Source organism: Oncorhynchus gorbuscha, linkage group LG03 (assembly GCF_021184085.1).
Source record: "Oncorhynchus gorbuscha isolate QuinsamMale2020 ecotype Even-year linkage group LG03, OgorEven_v1.0, whole genome shotgun sequence".
Lineage (NCBI taxonomy): Eukaryota > Metazoa > Chordata > Actinopteri > Salmoniformes > Salmonidae > Oncorhynchus > Oncorhynchus gorbuscha.
Window position 1 is genome coordinate 32,132,006 of NC_060175.1, and position 27,056 is coordinate 32,159,061.

Here is a 27,056-nt window from a genome sequence, read left to right on the forward strand (position 1 = left end):
GACCTTGTTTCAGAGGGACCCATGGTTGTGCTGGCAGAGCTGTCTGACCTTGTTTCAGGGGGACCCATGGTTGTGCTGGCAGAGCTGTCTGACCTTGTTTCAGGGGGACCCATGGTTGTGCTGGCAGAGCTGTCTGATTATGTTTCAGGGGGACCCATGGTTGTGTTGGCAGAGCTGTCTGATTATGTTTCAGGGGGACCCATGGTTGTGCTGGCAGAGCTGTCTGACCTTGTTTCAGGGGGACCCATGGTTGTGCTGGCAGACCTGTCTGACCTTGTTTCAGGGGGACCCATGGTTGTGTTGGCAGAGCTGTCTGACCTTGTTTCAGGGGGACCCATGGTTGTGCTGGCAGAGCTGTCTGACCTTGTTTCAGGGGGACCCATGGTTGTGCTGGCAGAGCTGTCTGACCTTGTTTCAGGGGGACCCATGGTTGTGTTGGCAGAGCTGTCTGACCTTGTTTCAGGGGGACCCATGGTTGTGCTGGCAGAGCTGTCTGACCTTGTTTCAGGGGGACCCATGGTTGTGCTGGCAGAGCTGTCTGACCTTGTTTCAGGGGGACCCATGGTTGTGCTGGCAGAGCTGTCTGACCTTGTTTCAGGGGGACCCATGGTTGTGCTGGTAGAGCTGTCTGACCTTGTTTCAGGGGGACCCATGGTTGTGCTGGCAGAGCTGTCTGACCTTGTTTCAGGGGGACCCATGGTTGTGCTGGCAGAGCTGTCTGACCTTGTTTCAGGGGGACCCATGGTTGTGCTGGCAGAGCTGTCTGACCTTGTTTCAGGGGGACCCAGGGTTGTGCTGGCAGAGCTGTCTGGTTATGTCTCAGGGGGACCCATGGTTGTGCTGGCAGAGCTGTCTGGTTATGTCTCAGGGGGACCCATGGTTGTGCTGGCAGAGCTGTTTCAGGGGGACCCATGGTTGTGCTGGCAGAGCTGTTTCAGGGGGACCCATGGTTGTGCTGGCAGAGCTGTCTGGTTATGTCTCAGGGGGACCCATGGTTGTGCTGGCAGAGCTGTTTCAGGGGGACCCATGGTTGTGCTGGCAGAGCTGTTTCAGGGGGACCCATGGTTGTGCTGGCAGAGCTGTTTCTGGGGGACCCATGGTTGTGCTGGCAGAGCCCCAGTGTTGTGTTTTGTTGTTTTATTCTCTCTCTCTGTTGTTTTGGTGACATTGGGCACTCTAAACTCCTGTGTGTCACTAGTTCAGTGTCCTGGTTCCCCTTGAGCAACATTATGTTAACCCCCTCTCTCCCTCCCCCATCCACACCTCCCTCCACTCCCCTTCTAGTGTTTATGTAATGAACATGATTTCATGGGAGCCTGGTCCTACTCCAAGCAGTTGTAGCTACCAGGAATTACGAATGTCGATACTGTATGTGGATGATTCATGTGTAGCTAGGGTTGCACATTTTGGGGAATATTCAGAGGTGGAATCTTTCCGTGGGAAATAATGCAAATGAATATTAATGCCAATTAAATCTAGATGTTTGTTGCATTGGATATATTTACCATGTCATATGGAGACAGAAACATACACCTTTTACCTTATCATGAGTAGACATAATTGCAAATGATTAAATCATTCCAATAGAAGAAAAAAAAGATTTAGTTACGAATTGAACTTTAATTAAATGAGTTGACTCTTCACATGGGATGATTTCACTGAACAACAAAAGAAAGGGAATATTGAATGATCCCCAATGATCCCAAAAACCTTTCTCAAAATACATCTGTAAAATTATAGTCTAGAAACTAAAGCTTTGGTTGTCTTCCACTCAGGCATCCATGTCTTCTTCCTGGACCTCCTCAATATCCACGTCTTGATCATCAGATTCTGAGGACTCATTGTCACTGTCACTTTCCAACCTTGTTGAGGAAGGCTCGTTGGCAGGCTCAAAAAGCCTCAGATTTGCCCGGATGGCCACCAATTTTTTAACACTTGTATTGGTCAGCCTGTTGCATGCTTTGGTGTGTGTGTTCCCAAACAAGGACCAGTTGCACTCTGAGGCGGCTGATGTTGGTGAGATTTGGAGGATGATGGAGGCAACAGGGGAAAGATCCACAAAGTTCCTTCCACCAGGTGGCTGATGAGATATTTGGCATGACTGCCACATCTCCATCCCAAAGCCCTTGCTTGGAAGTGTACTTCGCCAGACTGCCAAGAGCTGCTACTTGATGACCCGTCACATACCTAACCATTTCCTTGGCTCTTTTGTAGTGTGTCTATTGTTTTCAGTGCCATGATGTCCTTGAGGAGCAGATTCAATGCATGAGCAGCACAGTCAATGGGTGTGATGTGAGGGTAGGACTCCTCCACTTGAGACCAAGCAGCCTTCATGTTTGCAGCATTGTCTGTCACCAGTGCAAGTAACTTCTGTGGTCCAAGGTCATTGATGACTGCCTTCATCTCATCTGCAATGTAGAGACCAGTGCGTCTGTTGTACCTTGTAGAATACTGGTTGAGGGGTGGAGATGATGTAGTTCATTATTGCCCACGAACATTTAACCACCCTTCAGAGATGATTGCAATACAGTCTGCTTTCTCTATGATTTGCTTGACCTTCACTTGAACTCTGTTGAACTCTGCATCCAGCAAATGAGTAGATAAAGGATGTCTGGTTGAAGGGGTGTATGCTGGGCGCATTTCTCTGACTACGTTCCTCCATTGAGTCAAAAAAAACTTCTGATTCCAGGAGGACCATAAGCTGTTGCTATCGATATGGTGTGTGATTCATCATTTTCACCTCGAAAAGAAGTAGAGGGACTTTGTCAGAGGTTGCTTGTTGTGGGCGGTGAGGGAACTTTATGCACTTGGCCAGATGATTCTGCGTCTTTGTTGCATTCTTCACATATGATTTGGCACAGTATTTTCAAATGTACACGGCTTTTCCTTTTACATTAGCTACAGTGAAATGTCTCCACACATCAGATAGTGCCCATGGTATTTTCCTGTAAAGATTACAAAAAATGAGGGAAAATGTCATGTTTGTCATTTATTATCATGTCTTGTCCCTGTGCTCCCCATGCTATTCGTTTCCCTCTGCTGGTCTTATTTGGTTCTTTCCCTCCTATCCCTCTCTCTCCCCCTCCCTCTCTCACTCTCTCGCTCTCTCTTCTCTCTGTCGTTCCGTTCCTGCTCCCAGCTGTTCCTATTCCCCTAATCATCATTTAGTCTTCCCACACCTGTTCCCGATCCTTTCCCCTGATTAGATTCCCTATTTATTCCTTTGTAATCCGTTCCTGTTCCGTCGGTTCCTTGTTTTGTATTCCATGCTGTGATTGCGTTTCGCCCTGTCCTGTCGTGTTTTTGCCGTGATTGTGTATCACCCTGTCCTGTCGTGTTTTGTGCCTTCTTCAGACGCTGCGTGTGAGCAGGTGTCTCAGTCGAACGGCCTGCGCCTACCCGGCGACCTGCAGTCTGTGGCCGCTTCTCCAGTTGTTTTCCCCTCTACATCTAGAGGATTTCAGTTATTCCGTTTTGAACATTAATAAACTCTGTTTCTGTTAGTCCGTTTGGGTCCTCTTTCACCTGCATGACAGAAGGAACCGACCAAGGAATGGACCCAGCGACTTCAGACGCTGTTTACACTTCAAGATCCAAGGAGCCATGCTCGGCAGACACGAGCAGGAATCGCCATGCCGTGGAGAACCTGGCCGCTCAGGTTTCCGACCTCTCTGGACAGTTCCAGAGTCTACGTCTCGTGCCACCTGTTACTCCCTGGCCTGCCGAGCCTCCAGAACCCAGGGTTAATAACCCACCTTGCTACTCCGGGCAGCCCACTGAGTGCCGCTCCTTTCTCACGCAGTGTGAGACTTCTCCAACCCCACACATACTCTAGAAGAGCTCGGGTTGACGTCATTTCACTCTACTGGCCGGGCTCGAGAATGGGGCACAGCTATCTGGGAGGCAAGGGCTGATTGCTCTAACAGATTCCAGAACTTTAAAGAGGAGATGATTCGGGTTTTTGACCGTTCAGTTTTTGGTGAGGAGGCTTCTAGGGCCCTGGCTTCCTTATGCCAAGGTGAACGGTCCATAACGGATTATTCCATTGAGTTTGCACTCTTGCTGCCTCTAGTGAGTGGAACGAGCCGGCACCTTTCGTTTTCTGGAGGGAACGCAGCGGTTAGGATGAGATTCTTTCCCGGGAGGTTCCTTCAGATGTGGACTCTTTGATTGCTCTCGCCATCCGAGAACTACGGGTAGATCTTTCACCGGGCTCGTGGAAGAGAGCTCGCATCAACGGTGTTTCCCTGCTCCGCATCGCAACCATCTCCCTCCTCTGGCTTTGAGACTGAGCCCATGCAGCTGGGAGGGATTCGCATCTCGAATAAGGAGAGGGAACAGAGGATCACCAACCGCCTGTGCCTCTATTGCGGAGTTGCTGGACATTTTGTTATTTCATGTCCAGTAAGAGGCCAGAGTCCATCAGTAAGCGGAGGGCTGCTACTACTCAGGTCCCTTCATCTAGATCTTGTACAATGTCGGTCCATCTACGCTGAGTGCTACATGCAGTGCCTTGATTGACTCTGGGGCTGAGGGTTGTTTCATCAAAAAGCATGGGTTCGGAAACATAACATTCCTTTCAGACCATTAGACAAGCCTACGCCCATGTTTGCCTTAGATGGTAGTCATCTTCCCAGTATCAAATTTGAGACACTACCTTTAACTCTCACAGTATCTGGTAACCACAGTGAGACTATTTCTTTTTGATTTTCCGTTCACCGTTTACACCTGTTGTTTTGGGTCATCCCTGGCTAGTATGTCATAATCCTTCTATTAATTGGTCTGTAATTCTATCCTATCCTGGAACGTTTCTTGTCATGTGAAGTGTTTAATGTCTGCCATCCCTCCCGTTTCTTCTCTCCCTACTTCTCAGGAGGAACCTGATTTGACAGGAGTGCCGGAGGAATATCATGATCTGCGCACGGTCTTCAGTCGAAGCCAACTCCCTTCCTCCTCACCGGTCGTATGATTGTAGTATTGATCTCCTTCCAGGGACCACGCCTCCCAGGTAGCTCGGATAAGGCTCTCGAGGATTATTTGTCTGTGTCTCTTGACGGTACCATAGTGCCTTCTTCTTCTCGGGGCGGGGTTCTTTTTGTTAAGAAGAAGGCCCTCTGCCCCTGCGTGGATTATCGAGGGCTGAATGACATAACGGTTAAGAATCGTTATCCGCTTCCCCTTATGTCATCAGCCTTCGAGATTCTGCAGGGAGCCAGGTGCTTTACATACCTAACCATTTCCATTGGCGTTAGGGCATTTTGAGTACCGGGTTCTGTCGGTCTCGCCAATGCGCCAGCTGTTTTCAGGCATTAGTTAATGATGTTCTGAGAGACATGCTGAACATTTTTGTTTTTGTCTATCTTGAGATATCCTGATTTTTTCTCCGTCACTCGAGATTCATGTTCAGCACGTTCACGTGTTCTACAGCGCCTTTTAGAGAATTGACGTAAAGGCTGAGAAGTGCTCTTTTCATGTCTCCTCCGACTTTTCTCGGTTCCGTTATTTCGCTGAAGGCATTCAGATGGATTCCGCTAAGGTCCAAGCTGTCAGTGAGCCTCCAAGGTCACGTGTCGAGTTGCAGCGCAGGTTTGCTAATTTCTATGTCACGGTCAAGTTGTGCCCCTCTCACAGCTCTTACTTCTGTCAAGACGTGTTTTAAGTGGTCCGGTTCAGCTTTTGATCTTCTAAAAGAACGTTTTGTCCGCTCCTATCTCATCTCACTAGACAATTTATTGTCGAGGTTGACTTCAGAGGTAGGCTGGGAGCCATTCTGTCCCAGCGCTTCCAGTCTGACGATAAGGTTCATCCTGGCTTATTTTTTCATCGCCTGTCGCCATCTGAGCGCAACTATGATGTGGGTTGAACTTCGCCATTAGCCCTAGGCGAAACAGTTTAACCACCTTTTGTCTTGGACAGACCATAAGAACCTTGAGTACATCCGTTCTGCCAAACGACTTAACAGCTCGTTGCGTTGTTTTTCTCGTTTCGAGTTTGTGATTTCTTACCGTCCGGGTAGCAAGAACACCAAGCCTGATGCCTTATCCCGTCTGTTTAGTTCTTCTGTGGCTTCTACTGATCTCGAGGGGATTCTTCCTTATGGGCGTGTTGTCGGGTTGACAGTCTGGGGAATTGAAAGACAGGTTAGACTCACGATGTCTGTCCTGTAACCTCCTTTTCGTTCCTGTTTCCACTCGTCTGGCTGTTCTTCAGTGGGCTCACTCTGCCAAGTTAGCTGGTCATCCCGGTGTTTGCGTCTATTCGCCAGCGCTTTTGTGGCCGACTCAGGAGCGTGACACGCCGTTTCGTGGCTGCGTGTTCAGACTGCGCGCAGAAGAAGTCTGGTAATTTTTTTCTGCTTCTGCTCCTGGTCTTGCTGGGTCTCAGTCTGTTCCCTGCCATCGCATCTCTCCTGTTCTTGTCCCTGCCCTTGCTGTGTCTCAGTCTGTCCCTAGTTCTCATTTTTTTTTAGAGTAGTACCCTAGTTTCCCTTTTTATCGTTTTTCGTTACGGTCCTGAGGAGAGGAGTTGGGTTCTTTCTCGGGACGTGCTGGACCGTTTGATCTATGATTTCCTCCGTTGCTGCCAGTGTTCCTCCTCGAGAGCGCCAGGAGGCGCTCGGTGAGTGGGGGTACTGTCATGTTTGTCATTTATTATCATGTCTTGTCCCTGTGCTCCCCATGCTGTTTCCCTCTGCTGGTCTTATTTGGTTCTTTCCTCCTATCCCTCTCTCTCCCCCTCCCTCTCTCACTCTGCTCTCTCTTCTCTCTGTCGTTCCGTTCCTGCTCCCAGCTGTTCCTATTCCCCTAATCATCATTTAGTCTTCCCACACCTGTTCCCGATCCTTTCCCTGATTAGATTCCCTATTTATTCCTTTGTAATCCGTTCCTGTTCCGTCGGTTCCTTGTTTTGTATTCCATGCTGTGATTGCGTTTCGCCCTGTCCTGTCGTGTTTTTGCCGTGATTGTGTATCACCCTGTCCTGTCGTGTTTTGTGCCTTCTTCAGACGCTGCGTGTGAGCAGGTGTCTCAGTCGATACGGCCTGCGCCTACCCGAAGCGACCTGCAGTCTGTGGGCTTCTCCAGTTGTTTTCCCCTCTACATCTAGAGGATTTCAGTTATTCCGTTTTGAACATTAATAAACTCTGTTTCTGTTAAGTCGCGTTTGGGTCCTCTTTCACCTGCATGACAGAAAAAAAACAAATACAATTGCATGTACAGATAAATAGTTAAGCAGTTCCTTTGTACTCTTTTGTAAGATACATTTTTTAGATGAAACATGTATGGAAACAGGTGAATTAACACTACTCAGTTAGCAGCCTCAAGCAAGCTAAAACCCACATGATAGCAATAACTAACTTGCAGAAATTGTTTTCAAGGTAGAAATGATTTAAACACACTTTGCTATAGGCTACTATTTATTAGTTAACAAAAAAATCATGTATGTCATATAAAATATTTTCACCCCACCCAGTATTGTAATCAAAACTTACCAGAATGCATGTAGTCCTTCGCTCAGACAGTGTAGTAGTATGGGCTCAATAGGATTTCATTAGTGTGCAAGATCTTGAGAATCAGCTGTACATGTGATGTAAGAGTGCACTGTGCATGCAGAGGGTTGCAATTCCATTGAATTGTGGATAGTTTAACCAAAATATGCCACAAGACCTAGAATTGCCTTGTGTATCCCACAAAAATGGTTCACTGTTATAAGCTAACTTTTTGATGAATTTAAGCTAAATTCCCTAAATTCCCAGGCTCAACTTTCCACGGAACATTTCTGAACATTTTCTGATCCTTTGCAAGTTTTCAACTCTTTACAACCCTATGTGTAGCACATAGCAGAAGTGACCTGGGATCCTATCAAAGCAAAACCTCAAGTGTAGCCCAGTGTTTGTTTGCTCATCTCTCCAAAAGGGCAAGGGTCCATTTAAGAGCGATGAGAACCATAGATCACTTTTATTTGTGCATATCTATATTGGACAGGAGTACTATGGCCTAATTTGCAGATTGAAATTGGGTAAGTTGTTAAGTATAGTGAACTGTTGATTTTCTCCTTCACTTTTCACTTCCTGATTAATAGTCATCCTCACCGCTGCTGACCCCTCCCTTTGCTTTGACCCCTCACTAACTTTCACACCAACCTGCTCTAACCCACTGTTAATGGCATGGCATGGCACAGCACAACCCTACACCTTAACGTCCATAATGAATGAAATCATTAATAAGTTATTAACTATGTGTCTCTGTATGTTGGCCATACAAATGCTGCATGAGGATTAACCCTGCGTTTGTTTCTGTTGGCCCGCTGGGCTGTACTAACCCACCTCACTCCACCAGCAGCTGGATCTCAACCAGCCACAGAAAATACTGGACGACCAGAGGAGGGTAGGTACTAACCCTGACTGTAACATGAACACAACCATAAACCATAAATCCTGAACCCCAACTAAAACCTAAACAACTGGAGGACCCTAACATGAACATAACCATAAGCCTAAACATAGTTTCAGAGGATAGGTAATTCTGAACCTAACCCTAACAGAAACCCCAACACTCATTCTATGATGAAGACTGGCCCCTGAGATTGTTAGGCTTTCACCCTAGCCTGAACCCTCAACCTGTCACTGAACTCTACAGATTGTTTGTACTAACCCCACTGCAGCCCTTTCTCTACAGTTGTGGTTAGCTGACTTGGTGCACATCATACAGTATAATCATGGTTGACTTAATGTGTCGAATAGATAAGCTTGTATTTCAGTGACTTTCTTAAGTCTACAATACTGACTGGGTAATGCTACCTAGCACAGGCGAACGAACCTAGACAACATATGTTACCTTCCCACCTCCACACACTTGTCTCCAGGGAACCTAGGAGTGGAGGTAAAGGATGTGAGCTCATGTTTGTGCAATGTGATTGGATGATTGGCTCTCAACGTGTGATTGTGTAGCTCATTTCACACAATGCCCATTCGGCTGCCTCCTGCCAGTGACAGATAAGGTTCTATTCTCTATGGTGCTGATGCCGACAGGTTTCTGGATTAGTCATGCCGATGGTGTGGGAGGGATGGCCCCCATGCTGGCCTGTCTGAAAACAGCTAGGACCCAAATTCCCGTCATACTTCTACCAGGGATAGAGCTATAACAAGCGTGATGACTGATCTTTACCTGTGTTATTGGTTGTTTATTCAACACGTGAATGAGAATGTCGGGAGAGTAATAACACTATAGACATTTAAGAGATGCTTTATCCACAGAAACATAGGTGGCCCATGGAGGTATCAAACCCATAACCCTGGTGTTTTCAGAACCCTATGCCAACCAAACCAAACTAGGCATCGGAACTCAACTCTAGTCTTCAGCTTTGCGAAACTATACTACTTAAGTGCAGTTCATGCACACAATGTTTATTTGGATTGGCCCTGGCAGTCTTCTCTCTTCAAACTCCTTTAATCAGTTCAAGTGGGCCTCATTGACATGATGATGGATATATGGTGCACATAATGTACACTGTATGATAGACTCCCTCTCAAGTCTCTTACATCATCACACTAATACACCACCATTTCCCTCTCTCTGAAGGGTGAGGCGCTGAGGCAGATTCTGGTCAACCGTTACTATGGTAACTTCCATAGTAGGAGTGCTGGGCGGAGGGACAGCCTGACGGCCTTCAGCAACGCAACCCTGGTTCCAGTAGGACCCGGCAAGAGCCAATCAGGTGAGAGCACCTCTCTGTCGCTTGGTATGGTATCTATATATAGTATTTATTGATCTGTCATCTCCTTTGTTTTGTCTGCTCTCTTTGTCTCTCTGTCATCTTCTCTGTGTCTGTCTGTCTGTCTCTTGTCTCTGTCTGTTTTCTTCTCCATCTCTCTGTCTGTCTGTCCATGGTTTTGGAAGAAAAAGGTTAACTCAGGTAATTCTGATCCCGCGTACAATCGAATCTGTTTGTTTTGTACCTTTTTATGTAAGTTGTCACAAACTGTTGTAGAAGTAATTTGCCAGACACAGATGAACAAAATGAGTGAAACTAAACTGTCAAAAAAGCATGAGTTTCTTTCTAGTGCACACAGGAACCAAACATGACAACGTTGCATATTCTTCTGACCTCATTCTGAACTCTGGACTTCTGCCACCTGCCAAAGAAAAGACTCCTCGATATTGACACACACACATAAACATTCCCACACACCCACATACCATCATGCGATAATGCAACTTTGAGAGGTGAAAGTCTGTCTGTGATGGATGGTGGTGGATAGGGATATTGATATTGTTTCCCAAACAGGTCTTCTCATTATCTCTCTATTATATAACCAATAGGCCTATCTACACACACAGACAGAGGTCTAGGTCTTGTCCGGCCCTGTGACTTTGAGCACACCAAGCACAACACTGTAATCTCCTCATAATAAGCACTGCGTGAAGATCTGATCTCACTATTTCAAGTCAAAATATTGAGTTTTCTATGTAGTGTTGTCAACATATAGGCCTATGAGTCAGTCACCAGGATGGAGATGAAGTGTTGTCATGTATTTCTATATAGCTGTGAATTTAGATGTAGTGTTATCACATTTAACATGGTGTCAGCTGTACTGTTTATTGATATAGCGTGACATCATATTACCCAGTTATAGCATATCTAATTGCCCAGCCATGTTCATGTCAAACAAAGTACTAGTACTGTTAGACCCATGTGCCTCTTATGGGAATGGGTTGAGAAATAAGCCTAGTTCCTGGTTCACCATGTCTCCCATGTGAACAAAGACACTGCCTGGCAACCCTCCAGACCATAGCAAGTCAATCCACCCCTCCCTTGTTTGATCCAGTTCTGGCTGTTGGTAGGCGACAGACTACTACTTCCTGTGAAAACGGCCTCCTGGTTGCACCTTTTGCAGAAACGAGAGTCCGGACTTCTTAGCACTGTGTGTACGTGTGTGTGTATGTGCGTGCCTGCCTGCGTGCCTGCCGCTGGTAAAGGGTGCCAAGGGCGTTATCAATAATACTTGTGTTAACGCGTGAAATAAGCAGAATAGGCCCTATTTTACATTCTCACAGGAAAGCCCCTCTTGATGTTTTCTTATCAAATAAAAGTATATATTTGAAATGTGGCAAATGTGCATTCACTTTCTAATTCTATATGCAAGTACATTGTAATTTAATATGTAATGGTTCGACAATGAAATACATATGTAGGCAACTGCCTGGAAGATGGCACTTTCTTATTTCGCCAGAGGTTCCATGTGATTGAGTAGTTTGGAACTAAGATTCTAGATGTAAAGATTTGAAACCTCTCCTTATCGCTATGAGTCAGGAGAACAGGGAGAATCACACTCCTGACCCTTCACCTCTGACCCCTGTCCCTCCCTTCAGGTCTCGGTGGTATGGGGGCCCTGAGTCGAGGCGAGATGAGCCTGTCAGAGGTACAGTGTCACCTGGACAAGGAGGGTGCCTCCGACCTCGTCATAGACCTCATCATGAACACCACCAGTGACCGCGTCTTCCAGGAAAGCATCCTATTGGCCATCGCCCTGCTGGAGGGTGGGAACACCACCATCCAAGTGAGTCTCAGAGCCACTTGTCAATCAAAATGATGTGGGTGTGTCAGGAGAATCTGAAGCACAATACATACCTGAATGATGAATCCAAACAAACATTTTTTAAAGTGCATTTCACTACCATAAAGATGCATCATTGGTCCAAACACACTTCACAGATGAGAAAAAAGCAAGGAGAAAGATACAGTGCCTTCAGAAAGTATTCACACCCCTTGACTTGGCAAGACCTGCAAATGGTTGCCCAGCAACTAATTTGACAGAACTTGAATATATATATATATATATATTTTAATTGGTAAATGTTGCACAATCCAGGTGTGGAAAGCTGTTAGACTCACCCAGAAATACTTCCAGCTGTAAATGCTGCCAAATGTGATTCTAACATGTATTGACTCAGGGAGTTGAATACTGTTCCTTTTTTATACATTTTTTTACAAATGTTTGAATTTTTCTTCCCCTTTGACATTACAGAATATATTGTGTAGATCGTTAACAAAAAAATGACAAATCCATTTCATCCCGCTTTGTAACACAACAAAATGTCAAGGGGTATGAATACTTTCTTGAGGCACTGTAGGTCCTTGGATAGGAACAGTACCAGGCCTATTGTAGACCTTCCACTGCATTGGTCTATCATGTACTGGCATGCTCTGATCCTGTATAAGGCAGCCATTTTACGTTAGTCCACACCCCTCCCTCCCTGCTCCCTTAGAGGATGGCTCACCATGCCACACAAAACTTCTATACTTTTCCTGATAGAACTGAGCCACTGTAAAGTTTACTGGCAACGTCAAACAATCCTATGAGGCCATGGGGAATGATTGAACTGAAACTGAGGCACATGGCCGCTGCTCTATCTGGATTATTTACGAGGGAGACATTTTAGAGACGCATATGTTTGTACTGTATACATTTACATTTAAGTCATTTAGCAGACGCTCTTATCCAGAGCGACTTACAAATTGGTGCATTCACCTTATGACATCCAGTGGAACAGTCACTTTACAATAGTGCATCTAAATCTTAAAGGGGGGGTGAGAAGGATTACTTATCCTATCCTAGGTATTCCTTAAAGAGGTGGGGTTTCAGGTGTCTCCGGAAGGTGGTGATTGACTCCGCTGTCCTGGCGTCGTGATGGAGTTTGTTCCACCATTGGGGGGCCAGAGCCGCGAACAGTTTTGATTGGGCTGAGCGGGAACTGTACTTCCTCAGTGGTAGGGAGGCGAGCAGGCCAGAGGTGGATGAACGCAGTGCCCTTGTTTGGGTGTAGGGCCTGATCAGAGCCTGGAGGTACTGAGGTGCCGTTCCCCTCGCAGCTCCGTAGGCAAGCACCATGGTCTTGTAGCGGATGCGAGCTTCAACTGGAAGCCAGTGGAGAGAGCGGAGGAGCGGGGTGACGTGAGAGAACTTGGGAAGGTTGAACACCAGACGGGCTGCGGCGTTCTGGATGAGTTGTAGGGGTTTAATGGCACAGGCAGGGAGCCCAGCCAACAGCGAGTTGCAGTAATCCAGACGGGAGATGACATGGATTAGGACCTGCACCGCTTCCTGTGTGAGGCAGGGTCGTACTCTGCGGATGTTGTAGAGCATGAACCTACAGGAACGGGCCACCGCCTTGATGTTAGTTGAGAACGACAGGGTGTTGTCCAGGATCACGCCAAGGTTCTTAGCGCTCTGGGAGGAGGACACAATGGAGTTGTCAACCGTGATGGCGAGATCATGGAACGGGCAGTCCTTCCCCGGGAGGAAGAGCAGCTCCGTCTTGCCGAGGTTCAGCTTGAGGTGGTGATCTGTCATCCACACTGATATGTCTGCCAGACATGCAGAGATGCGATTCGCCACCTGGTCATCAGAAGGGGGAAAGGAGAAGATTAATTGTGTGTCGTCTGCATAGCAATGATAGGAGAGACCATGTGAGGTTATGACAGAGCCAAGTGACTTGGTGTATAGCGAGAATAGGAGAGGGCCTAGAACATACTAGTCTGTAGTTGTTGACATCGGAGGGATCGAGTGTAGGTTTTTTCAGAAGGGGTGCAACTCTCGCTCTCTTGAAGACGGAAGGGACGTAGCCAGCGGTCAGGGATGAGTTGATGAGCGAGGTGAGGTAAGGGAGAAGGTCTCCGGAAATGGTCTGGAGAAGAGAGGAGGGGATAGGGTCAAGCGGGCAGGTTGTTGGGCGGCCGGCCGTCACAAGACGCGAGATTTCATCTGGAGAGAGAGGGGAGAAAGAGGTCAGAGCACAGGTTAGGGCAGTGTGAGCAGAACCAGCGGTGTCGTTTGACTTAGCAAACGAGGATCGGATGTCGTCGACCTTCTTTTCAAAATGGTTGACGAAGTAATCTGCAGAGAGGGAGGAGGGGGGGGAAGGGGGAGGAGGATTCAGGAGGGAGGAGAAGGTGGCAAAGAGCTTCCTAGGGTTAGAGGCAGATGCTTGGAATTTAGAGTGGTAGAACGTGGCTTTAGCAGCAGAGACAGAGGAGGAAAATGTAGAGAGGAGGGAGTGAAAGGATGCCAGGTCCGCAGGGAGGCGAGTTTTCCTCCATTTCTGCTCGGCTGCCCGGAGCCCTGTTCTGTGAGCTCGCAATGAGTCGTCGAGCCACGGAGCGGGAGGGGAGGACCGAGCCGGCCTGGAGGATAGGGGACATAGAGAGTCAAAGGATGCAGAAAGGGAGGAGAGGAGGGTTGAGGAGGCAGAATCAGGAGATAGGTTGGAGAAGGTTTGAGCAGAGGGAAGAGATGATAGGATGGAAGAGGAGAGAGTAGCGGGGGGAGAGAGAGCGAAGGTTGGGACGGCGCGATACCATCCGAGTAGGGGCAGTGTGGGAGGTGTTGGATGAGAGCGAGAGGGAAAAGGATACAAGGTAGTGGTCGGAGACTTGGAGGGGAGTTGCAATGAGGTTAGTGGAAGAACAGCATCTAGTAAAGATGAGGTCGAGCGTATTGCCTGCCTTGTGAGTAGGGGGGGAGGGTGAGAGGGTGAGGTCAAAAGAGGAGAGGAGTGGAAAGAAGGAGGCAGAGAGGAATGAGTCAAAGGTAGACGTGGGGAGGTTAAAGTCGCCCAGAACTGTGAGAGGTGAGCCGTCCTCAGGAAAGGAGCTTATCAAGGCATCAAGCTCATTGATGAACTCTCCGAGGGAACCTGGAGGGCGATAAATGATAAGGATGTTAAGCTTGAAAGGGCTGGTAACTGTGACAGCATGGAATTCAAAGGAGGCGATAGACAGATGGGTAAGGGGAGAAAGAGAGAATGACCACTTGGGAGAGATGAGGATCCCGGTGCCACCACCCCGCTGACCAGAAGCTCTCGGGGTGTGCGAGAACACGTGGGCGGACGAAGAGAGAGCAGTAGGAGTAGCAGTATTATCTGTGGTGATCCATGTTTCCGTCAGTGCCAAGAAGTCGAGGGACTGGAGGGAGGCATAGGCTGAGATGAACTCTGCCTTGTTGGCCGCAGATCGGCAGTTCCAGAGGCTACCGGAGACCTGGAACTCCACGTGGGTCGTGCGCGCTGGGACCACCAGATTAGGGTGGCCGCGGCCACGCGGTGTGGAGCGTTTGTATGGTCTGTGCAGAGAGGAGAGAACAGGGCTAGTCAGACACATAGTTGACAGGCTACAGAAGAGGCTATGCTAATGCAAAGGAGATTGGAATGACAAGTGGACTATACGTCTCGAATGTTCAGAAAGTTAAGCTTACGTAGCAAGAATCTTATTGACTAAAATGATTAAAATGATACAGTACTGCTGAAGTAGGCTAGCTGGCAGTGGCTGCGTTGTTGACTTTGTAGGCGAGCTGGCAGTGGCTGCGTTGTTGACACTACACTAATCAAGTCGTTCCGTTGAGTGTAATATGTATATGTATATATATGTAACTAAACTCTGCAAAAAAAGAAATGTCCTCTCACTGTCAACTGCATTTATTTTCAGCAAACTTAACATGTGTAAATATTTGTATGATCATAACAATATTCACCAACTGAGACATAAACTGAACAAGTTCCACAGACATGTGACGAACAGAAATGGAATATGGGGGGGTCAAAATAAAAAGTAACAGTCAGTATCTGGTGTGGCCACCAGCTGCATTAAGTACAGCAATGCATCTCCGCCTCATGGACTGCACCAGATTTGCCAGTTCTTGCTGTGAGATGTTACCCCACTCTTCCACCAAGGCACCTGCAAGTTCCCGGACATTTCTGTGGGGAATGGCCCTGGTCCTCACTCTCTGATCCAACAGGTCCCAGACGTGCTCAATGGGATTGAGATCCGGGCTCTTCGCTGGCCATGGCAGAACACTAACATTTCTGTCTTGCAGGAAATCAGCTTTATCATGTAGTGTCGTTTTGTTTGATAAAATCCTTCTTTATATCCCAAAAAGTCAGTTTAGTTGGCGCCATCGATTTGAGTAATCCACTCATTCAACATGCCAAGATAGGGATCTGAAAATCTACCCCTATACTTTGTTTCAACTGGTCAAAATACATTTCTATTTAATCCTCAGATACCCTAAAATGTCATCAAACTATAATATGTCATACAGAAAGAAGTATGTTCAATAGGAAACCAATATTAGCAGGTGCACGTTGTCTTCATGGTGCACGCACACACATTTCCAAGACTGTGTCCCTGTAGTAAAACTCATTATATATTCCTTTGGAAGAAACAAGCCTGAAACCTTGAACATTGAGTTCTGACGCCCAGTGGAAGCCATAGGAATTGCATACTGGGAGGTAGATTTAATTATTTCCCTATACTTTCCATTGTAGGAGTATGGGCTCTCAACAATGAAAAAAATTCCAGTTTGTTTTGGTTTGGATATTCTCCTAGCATATCTATTGGGTTATAGTCTCCTACATTATTTTAACATTTCTACAAACGCCAAAGTGTCTTCTTTCCAATGGTACCAATTATAAGCATATCCGGGGTTCAGGGCCTGAGCTACAGGCACGTCAGTCAGGCGGAAATTGAGAAGAAAGGACCCGTTTTAACGACCGTTCCACAGGTGCATGTTCATTAATTGTTGTGGGAAACGGTGTTTAAAACCTTTACAATGAAAACCTGTGAAGTTATTTGGATGTTTACTAATTATCTTTGAAAGACAGGATCCTGAAAAAAATGACATTTCTTTTTTTGTTGAGTTTGTGTTTGAATGTACAATAATTTCCCCCTGGTCAGACGTTTTAGAACATCTACATGTTCAAGGGTTTTTCAATATTTTTACTATTTTATACATTGTAGAATAATAGTGAAGACATCAAAACTGTGAAATAACACATTGAATCATGTAGTAAGCAAAAAAAAGTGTTAAACAAATCAAAATATAGTTTATATTTTAGATTCTTCATATAGCCACCCTTTGCCTTCATGGCAGCTTTGCACACACTAGGCGTTCTCTCAACCAGCTTCATAAGTTAGTCACCTGGAATGCATTGTTAAAAGTTCATTTGTGGAATTTCTTTCCTCCTTAATGCGTTTGAGCCAGTCAGTTGTGTTGTAACAATGTAGGGGTGATATATAGAAAATAGGCCTATTTCAAATAAATAGATAGAAAGGACAGTCCATCACTATTTTAAGACATGAAGGTCAGTCAATCTGGAACATTACAAGAACTTTGAAGTTTCTTCAAGTGCAGTCGCAAAAACCATCAAGCACTATCATGAAACTGGCTCTCATGAGGACCGCCACAGGAAAGGAGGACCCAAAGTTACCTCTGCTATAGAGGATAAGTTCATTAGAGTTACCAGCCTCAGAAATTGATTCTCAAAAACAAATCAAAATACATTTTATATAACACTTTTTTGGTTACTACATAATTTCATAGTTTAGATGTCTTCACTATTATTCTACAATGTAGTAAAAATAAAGAAAAACCCTTGACTGAGTAGTCGTTCTAAAACATTTGACCGGTAGTGTATATTGTAGACTGTGGAGGTATATTTGTTTGTACACTGTAGATCAGCCCCTGTACTGCTGAGCACCTTGTGGAATAACCCTTCCCTTCATAATGGGCTCATAGAGAGGAAGGCACATCTTGTTGTGGGTGGAATCATCATTTCATAGATCTACCACCCTGCACCCCTCCACGCTTTTCTGCATCCATCCATTTAAGCAGCCAACCTCACTAATGGTTGTTTTGGCAACGCGTTGCATACCTACCTCTCGGCATACAGAAGAGTAATTACAAAGAGCAGATTCAAGTGTGTGTGCATGTGTGAACAAGCCCGCTGCATTTATCTGTCTATCTTTTCTCTGTCTGCCTGCTCCTCTGACTGTCTGCTTCTTCGTCAGTCTGATTGCCTGTGCTTGCATAAACGGGGGCAGCTTGCGTAATCAGATTAGGGGTGAGGAAGCCACTCTAGCAGAGATAATGTCCTGGCTTCCCACGGCTGCAGCCTGTCTCCCTCCCTGCCTGTTGCAGAGATTATCAGGTGACCAATGTTACATAAGGCCTGTGTGAATGAACAATGTCTCAGGCTTCAAAACATTCCAGCTCTCTCAGCCCAAATTGGGTCATTTTGGGTCTCTGAAGTAGGGCAGTAGGGAGGACTGGATCTTCTCTTCTAACAGTTGTTTTGTACTGAAACATTGAGTGGAAATTTAGAGGGGTAAATACTGAAGTATTAATGCTAACGAGGGTATACATGTTCTCTAAAGTACTTTGACATAACATACTGTAGCAGTTCATGAATGCAAACCAGTTTGGTAGGCTAGATATTTGCTTTCTGACCCGGATACTTCTGCATATGATCACTCGCTGTAACCTCCACGCAGTTGTCATCAGTGGTGTCTGGACTGTCCTGTAGAGTGAGAAACCTGAGGTCACACTAGAAAACGTGTTTCTTAGAAACCTCCAGGTTTACCTTTTTTAGACTGATTAGCTGGACAACAGTTTCAACTTTTGAAGAAATAGGGTTAGCATTACTAATGATTTCTCAGACATATTTAACTTGATAACCTTTTTGACTTTTAACATTAATTTGCTATTTGTCTAAATGTCCACTAGCATAATGTTTTTGTACTATTCGCTCAGATTCAGACCACTTTTCTAGCCTCTGCCTTTTTCACAGATGATAAACAGAGGATGGGATAGATAGAGATCAGTCTATTCTGTCCCTTTTGAACAAGGGATCTACTCTTGAGTTCTTTAATCTGTGTTGTTGTGTCTCGAGCCCAGACACCTGTTCAGGGTAGAAGCCTGGGATTGTGTTCACTCACGTAACACTGTTAACCATTACCTCCTGACCTACATATCACACAGAAATAAACCTGACCATGTACTCACTCACCCGCTCAATCACTCCCTCACTTACACCTTTCTCTCTCACTCACTCTGTCAGCCACTGGGAAGGCCATTAATGACTGAGAAATTGACTTTGGTCCAGTCTGTGAGGTTGATCGTGCGGTAGGATTTTAACAGTGAAGAGGCATACAAGGAAGATGTGATTTTTCTTGCCAATATGAGGATAAAGATCCGGCGAACTGTACAATTATTTACACAATCAAATAAACAAGACGAGGAACAGAAAGATAAACTGACATGAATAACAGAGCTCTAACAAAAGAAAACCCAGGCTTCAATCATGCCTGTGAACCCGGCAGCATGCCGACCTGTTACCTGTAGGTCTCGCAATTAAATGCTTATTGTAGCAACACCCATTACCCAGAATGCATCACAAAACATACCAATTACCTAATTGACAATCAAATTCAATAAAGGTATGAAAAATGGCATACAAACACATTCAGGTAATATGTTCACATGGTAAATATCCACACATCAATCACAGTCAATAAATGTGCTTCTCATAATCAACGGGTTTTAATCAATATCTGGACATACATAATCAAGCAAGAGTTTAGATCATGTGACGTATGTCATAATCTCAATCTTCACTCCGGCGAACTTAATTTATTTTCTTTTAACAATCAACGTCAGTCACTTTGTTGCAGGAAATGTTAGATTGTTCCTGCATGCCACACTTCTTCCTGTGACAGCTACTGCTGGAAGAGAGAAGAGAGGGAGGTAATGGTTGTGTGAGTGGTAATTGGGTTGTGGCACAAACACACAAGTGGTGACTTGTAACATTTCAGCAGTGGTCGGGCACCTGCCGTAAAACCCACAAGTTATGCCTTCCTGTGTCAGGGCAGAGAGAATAGGAAGAAGAGTAGGAGATCAGGGAAGAGGAAGAGACAAGAGTTCTGGCAGAAGGATAGGAGGAAGATTGAAACAAGAGGTGGTGGGAAAAAAAGAGAATTCAGTGGAAAGAGGAGAGTAGGAGAGCTGCAATTCCAGTTAGTCTGTGTGGTGCAGCCTGATGTGTGTGAGGGAGAAAGAGAGCGAGGGAGAGAAAGAGAGGGAGTGCGGATATAAATAGCTGTTATATAACATCCCTTTGTTGATGCCAAGTGGCAGAACGGAAGGAGTGAAGGGAAAGCGCTGTGACCTTGTTTTTCAGAGCCACCCTCCCCCACCTCTCCTCGCCCTGCCTCGCTCCCAACTCTTATTCTGCTCAGGGTTCATCTCCATGGTTACAGACAGGCTCTCTGTTTACCCAACACTCCAGGGGACTCCTGAAACTCCCCATCCCTTGCTTCTCTCCATTCTCTACTCCTCACCACCATGTCTTACTTAACATACTCAACATCAATCTGTCGAGTGTTGGCTCTGTTCCAGCACTCGTTTTCTAAATCCTGTCTAAACACAGATGGCTTTCTTTTTTTTTTACCCCTTACACTTGTGGAAATTAGCCTATATGGATAGGGCCCAATTGAAGTGTTTCTAACAGAAGAAATATAAAAGGAATATGTATGACCATCTTAGCAATTGAAAGAGAACACTTTGGAGAGTATGAGGAAATTATCAGACCAAAGGTGAGGATACAACAGTTCACCTGTCACAAGACTGAATCCAAACATTACACTTTTGATTTTATTTGCATTTGATATTTGCTGTACTTTCACAGCATTTATCAATAACAAAATCTGAAAATCGGGTTGAAACCTAAATTATATTGTAATTTTTTCATTTCTGAACAGTGACATTATTTTGTTTAGTTCCGTTCCACTGTTCCGCCTGCAAAATAAAGTTCTGAACAAGTTCGGGACAAAAAGGAACACCTTATATTGTTATTTTCTGATAGAACAGCTTTCTATGGAGCGAGCAAGCTATAGTTGTTTTAGCCTAGGAACCAATAGTTTATGGGTGCTATCGGCTGCCTAGGCTATAGTTGTTTTAGCCTAGGGAACCAATAGTTTATGGGTGCTATCGGCTGCCTAGGCTATAGTTTTATTTAGCCTAGGGAACCAATAGTTTATGGTTGCTATCGGCTGCCTAGGCTATAGTTGTTTTAGCCTAGGGAACCAATAGTTTATGGGTGCTATCGGCTGCCTAGGCTATAGTTGTTTTAGCCTAGGGAACCAATAGTTTATGGTTGCTATCGGCTGCCTAGGCTATAGTTGTTTTAGCCTAGGGAACCAATAGTTTATGGGTGCTATCGGCTACCTATGCTATAGATGTTTTAGCCTAGGAACCAATAGTTTATGGGTGCTATTGGCTGCCTAGGCTATAGTTGTTCACTTGTGCGATGGACAGACAAGTGTACGAGAGGCGACTGAAATTTGGCAGGTGGGGAGAAAGTGAGAGAGGGTGGAGGAACGTTGGGCATCTTGTTATGACGTGCATTATCTGAATTAGGCCCAGAGAATTATACCTATGGAGGAGCGGCTTCTATGGAGGAACTTTCAACTCCCGATAGATGGACCAGAGCTAGCTAGCTAACAAGCTTGTGTGTGCAGTGCGGCACCAGAATTAAAAACACATCTCACCTTTTTGTAGTTAATAAATCCAACGTGAAATGTGATAATTATAGTATCCTTAACTAGCATTGAAGAAGTTTATAAATTTTTCGCGAATAATCTCTCCCTAATTTCTGAATCACGCTTGTAATGACAGTAGGCTACAGTAGCCTAAGCTTCGGAGGGGGAGGGGCACATGCACGCAGGCACACACACTGGCAAAGATATTCAACTGGCAGGCAGGCACTGGAATAAGTTTGAGTGACAGAGTGAGGGCTTTGGCCAGAACATAAAATAATGTTATTAACTGATTCCCATGCTTTGAAAATAACAGTTCTGTTCCGGAGCAGTATAGATCTCTTTCATTCCCTTTTCTGATTCTGTTCCTATAAAAAAAATCGTTTTTTTCCGGTTTTATGTTCCCTGAACCGGTTCCAACCCCTGCTGAAAATACTCTGCATACATTCAGTAACATAATAACAATATTCATTGACATTTTGGAGTAGGTGCAGGTTAAGAAAAAAATATTTCAAGGGTTTGAGTCAGAGGTCTAATTGGTTTCTCCACCTCTCCAAACTGTGCACAGTTCCTAAGTAATTTATGATTCAAGTAAAGAGCCTTCAACTATAAGGTGTTTTTTTTAGCTCTCCTAGCTCTGCCATTGAGGAACTGAGGCAAGCGTCCCCACCATCACACAATTTTAGTTGTTTATGCAATCCAAAAACGTTCCATTATAAATCGCAATCTGGGTCAGATGGGCATCATTTGAACTCTTATTCTATTGCCAACATGGCTCGCTAAGTTATGAAATGCTTTCTTAGTGTTAGGCTTTCAAAAGGCACTTCAGACAAATATTGTAATTTTTGATTCGCATAGAATGTAGTCATGAGTGCTTTCAAGTGCATGTTCCACTGCTAATGTTCTTCACAATACAATTAATATATTCTCATTCTGTCCAGGACAACCCAGGGTATAACGCATGTCATCCTTATAACTGGATCAAACATAGAGTTCATAAATGTTGATACTGTAAATTACATGAGTTTTCAAATATGAAAATGTGAAGTGCACATTTGGACTCATGGGTGTCTGGTTTGCTTGTATGACATCAAAGTGGTATTTATTATAATCCTGAACGTCTAATCTTTCCAAACACATCGACTCCTCTCGATTTACAGCATTTCCTTCACTCTGACAACATCAAATGTCAAAGCACCCCAATTAGTGGGAGGGATGGGGGCATCTTGTCATGCGCGGTGCTCAAGTCAAAACCCATACAGCTCTGTGAAGCAGAGAACCTGTACACGGGATGACGGGGGCTGTGTGTGGAAAGGGTTAATACATCTGACAACGCCATTTACTTGGAGTGGCTAATAAAGTGACTATATCTATTATTCTACTGAAGTCTCATAAAAGGGGGATGTTTTTGATCATGCTGAAATGCAGAAGAAAGAACATATTACTTGTACCAGTGTGTTGTTGCAACGTCCATGACAAGGCAGTGTGTACCCTGTGATGCATGCCGTGCGTCCTCCTGTTTGTGAGGAAGACCCCTGTCCTCTAGGATTTAGACGAGATCCGCACAATTCTTAGAACGGGTCTAAGCCTCTTTCAGACAGACAAAGAGGGGGAAAGAGACAGATGGAGAGAGAGACCGGGAGAGAGGGAGAGATAGATAGAGGGTGAGTATGAATAACAGAGATGCTGTCGGCCGTAGACTGTGCCAGGTGTCTGATGCCATAACCTAACGCTCATTCAATTACAGTAGACATGATATTTCTCATCCTCACCACTGTCATACATCATCAGTGTCATAAATCCATCACAACCAAACTGAAGCCTCAACATTACCTCACAAAACTCCACCAAACCCAACATAAACACAACATAGTAACCCTGACCCAACCCAGATCCCAGACCCTGTCATCTCTGGCAACACTGCCAACTGAGTCCCATTTGCACATAGATATTCAACCACAGCCACCAGCTCAGAGTGGAGAGTAATGTGCCCTAGTAGTGAGAGGAAGCATGTCAACACAAAGGTGGGGAGGGAGTAGAGAATGAATTTGGTTGTTACATGAGAGCAGTGTAGTTTGAGAGGCATTTGTAGGCATTTCAAAAAGTTGTTTAGCAGTGGTCCAATATTTTACCAGCGTGAGTACTACTGTACAGTCAATGTGTTGAGCTTTTTCCTCAAATTTACTTTGTTAAAATCCCAAGCTACAATAAATGCTGCCTCTGGATATGTGGTTTCCAGTTTGCATAAAGTCCATTGTTGTTCTTTGAGGGTTGCCGTGGTATCTGCTTGAGGGGGTACCAGAGCGCCAAGTCTAGGTCCAAAAGGCTTCTTAACAGCTTCTACCCCCCAAGCCATAAGACTCCTGAACAGCTAATCAAATGGCGACCCAGACTATTTGCATTGTCTGTCCCCCCCAACCCCTCTTTTACCCTGCTGCTACTCTCTTTTTATTATCTATACATAGCCACTTTAATTCTAACTACATGTACATATTACCTCAATTACCTCGACTAACCTGTGCCCCTGCACATTGACTCTGTACTGGTACCCCCTGTATATAGCCTTGCTACTGTTGTTTTAATGCTGCTCTTAAATTATTTGTCATTTTATTTTTTATAATGTAATCTATTTTTACATAACCAACAATGCAGTTAAGAAAAATAAGTGTTAAGGGCTTGTCAGTAAGCATTTCACTGTAAGGTCTACCTGTTCTATTCGGCGCATGTGACAAATATAATTTGATTTGAAATGACATGGCTTGATTATAACCAAAGAGAATTCTCTTGGGAGGTAATATGGTCGGCATTTAATTGTGAAGTATTCTAGGTCGGATGAACAAAATGATTTGAGTTTCTGTATGTTATCACAATCACACCATGAGTAGTTAATCGTGAAACATACACCCCCGCCTTTCTTCTCTCCAGAGAGTTCTTTATTCCTGTCTGCGCGATGTATTAAGAACCCAGATGGCTGTATGGACGGCGACAGTTTATCCCGAGAGAGCCATGAAACCGTGGATAGATGGCAGCATTTGTGCAAAACTGAAAGCGCGAACCACCGCATTTATCCATGGCAATGTGACTGGGAATATTACCAAATACAGACAGTGTAGTTATTCCCTCCGTAAGGCAATCAAACAGGCAAAATGTCAGTACAGAGACAAAGTGGAGTCACAATTCAACGGTTCAGACATGAGACGTATGTGGCAGGGTCTACAGACAAGCACAGACTACAAAGGGAAAACCAGCCACGTCGCGGACACCGACGTCTTGCTTCCGGACGCGGCCCACTACCAAGGACTGTGGGCTCTACTTCTCCGTGGCCCATGTGAGTTAGACATTTAAGTGCGTTAACCCTCGCAATGCTCCCGACCCAGATGGCATCCCTATCCCCATCCTCATAGCATGCGCAGACCAGCTGGCTGGAGTGTTTACGGACATATTCAATCTCTTCCTATCCCAATATTCTGTCCCCACTTGCATCAAGATGTCCACCATTGTTCCTGTACCCAAGAAAGCGACGTTAACTGAACTAAATGACTATCGCCCGTAGCGCTCACTTCTGTCATTATGAAGTGCTTTGAGAGTCTGGTTAAGGATCATATCACCTCAACCTTATCTGACACCATAGATCCACTTCAATTTGCTTACTGCCCCAATAGATCCACAGACGATGCTATCGCCATCACACTGCCCTATCCCATCTGGCCAAGAAGAATACCAATGTAAGAATGCTGTTAATTGACTATAGCTCAGCATTCAACACCATAGTACCCTCCAAGCTCATCATTCAACTCGGGGCCCTGGGTCTGAACCCCGGCCTGTGTAACTGAGTCCTGGACTTCCTGGAAACAACACCTCCACTTCGTTGATCATCAACACAGGGGCCCCACAAGGGTGCGTGCTCAGCCCCCTCCTGTACTCCCTGTTCACCCATGACTGCGTGGCCACGGACTCCTCAAACTCAATCAAGTTTGCAGATGACACAACAGTAGTAGGCCTGATTACCAACAATGACGAGACAGCCTATGGGAAGGAGGTGAGGGCCCTGGGAGAGTGGTGCCAGGAAAATAACCTCTCATTCAACATTAACAAAACAAAGAAGCTGATCGTGGACTTCAGGAAACAGCAGAAGGAGCACGGCAGCGCAGCGCAGTGGACGTGGAAAGTTCCTCGACGTACACATCACTGACGATCTGATATGGCACCCGATGTAACAGGAAGGCCAAAAATATCATCAAGGACCTCAACCACCGAGCCACGTCCTGTTCACCCTGCTATCATCCAGAAGGCGAGGTCAGGCAGATGCATCAAAGCTGGGTCCGAGAGACTGAAAAACAGCTTCTATCTCAAGGCCATCAGACTGTTAAATAACCATCGGTAGCCGGCTTCCACCAGGCTACGCAACCCTGCACATTAGAGGCTACTGCCCTATATACATAGACTTGGGATTACTGGCCACTTAAATAATGGAACACTAGTCACTTTAATAATGTTTTAATAATGTTGTAATTAATAATGTTCTTAATTCCATTATTTTACTTTTTGATTTGTGTGTATTTTTGTGAATTGTTAGATATTTTTATTTTTTCACCTTTATTTAACCAGGTAGGCTAGTTGAGAACAAGTTCTCATTTGCAACTGCGACCTGGCCAAGATAAAGCATAGCAATTCGAGACATACAACAACCGACTTACACATGGAATAAACAAAACATAGTCAATGATACAGTAGAACAAAAGAAGACAAAAAGTCTATATACAGTGAGTGCAAATGTGGTAAGATAAGGGAGTTAAGGCAATATATAGGCCATGGTGGCGAAGTAATTACAATATTGCAATTAAACACTGGAATGGTAGATGTGCAAGTAGAAATACTGGGGTGCAAAGGAGCAAGATAAATAAATACTGTATGGGGATGAGGTCAGTAGATAGATGGGCTGTTTACAGATGGGCTATGTACAGGTGCAGTTATCTGTGAGCTGCTCTGACAGCTGGTGCTTAAAGCTAGTGAGGGAGATATGAGTCTCCAACTTCAGAGATTTTTGCAGTTCGTTCCAGTCATTGGCAGCAGAGAACTGGAAGGAAAGACGACCAAATTAGGATTCGCTTTGGGGGTGACCAGTGAGATATACCTGCTGGAGCTGGTGCTACGAGTGGGTGCTGCTATGGTGACCAGTGAGCTGAGATAAGGTGGGGCTTTACCTAGCAGAGACTTGTAGATTACCTGTAGCCAGTGGGTTTGGCGACGAGTATGAAGCGAGGGCCAACCAACGAGAGTGTACAGGTCGCAATGGTGGGTAGTGTATGGGGCTTTGGTTACAAAACCGATGAAACTGTGATAGATTGCATCCAGTTTGTTGAGTAGAGTGTTGGAGGCTACTTTATAGATGACATCACCGAAGTCGAAGATGGGTAGGATAGTCAGTTTTACGAGGGTATGTTTGGCAGCATGAGTGAAGGAGGCTTTGTTGCAATATAGGAAGCCAATTCTAGATTTAATTTTGGATTGGAGATGCTTAATGTGAGTCTGGAAGGAGAGTTTACAGTCTAACCAGACACCTAGGTATTTGTAGTTGTCCACATATTCTAAGTCAGAGCCGTCCAGAGTAGTGATGCTGGACAGGCGAGCAGGTGCGAGCAGTGATCGGTTGAATAGCATGCATTTAGTTTTTCCTGCGTTTTAAGAGC

At 45.2% G+C, this 27,056-nt stretch overlaps 1 protein-coding gene across 3 annotated transcripts in view; it reads left to right on the forward strand.

Moving 5' to 3' along the window:
- The window catches only part of LOC124031230 (inositol 1,4,5-trisphosphate receptor type 1-like), a 189,796-nt gene that overhangs the window by 91,646 nt on the left and 71,094 nt on the right, over positions 1–27,056 (forward strand). Inside the window, exons 40-42 of one of the 3 annotated variants that reach the window (XM_046342257.1) lie at positions 8,337–8,384; positions 9,579–9,714; positions 11,370–11,557. In XM_046342257.1, the coding sequence (XP_046198213.1) occupies positions 8,337–8,384; positions 9,579–9,714; positions 11,370–11,557 (372 nt within the window). The remainder of the gene's footprint in view (positions 1–8,336; positions 8,385–9,578; positions 9,715–11,369; positions 11,558–27,056) is intronic. The other 2 variants (XM_046342258.1, XM_046342259.1) reach the window with 2 other exon arrangements.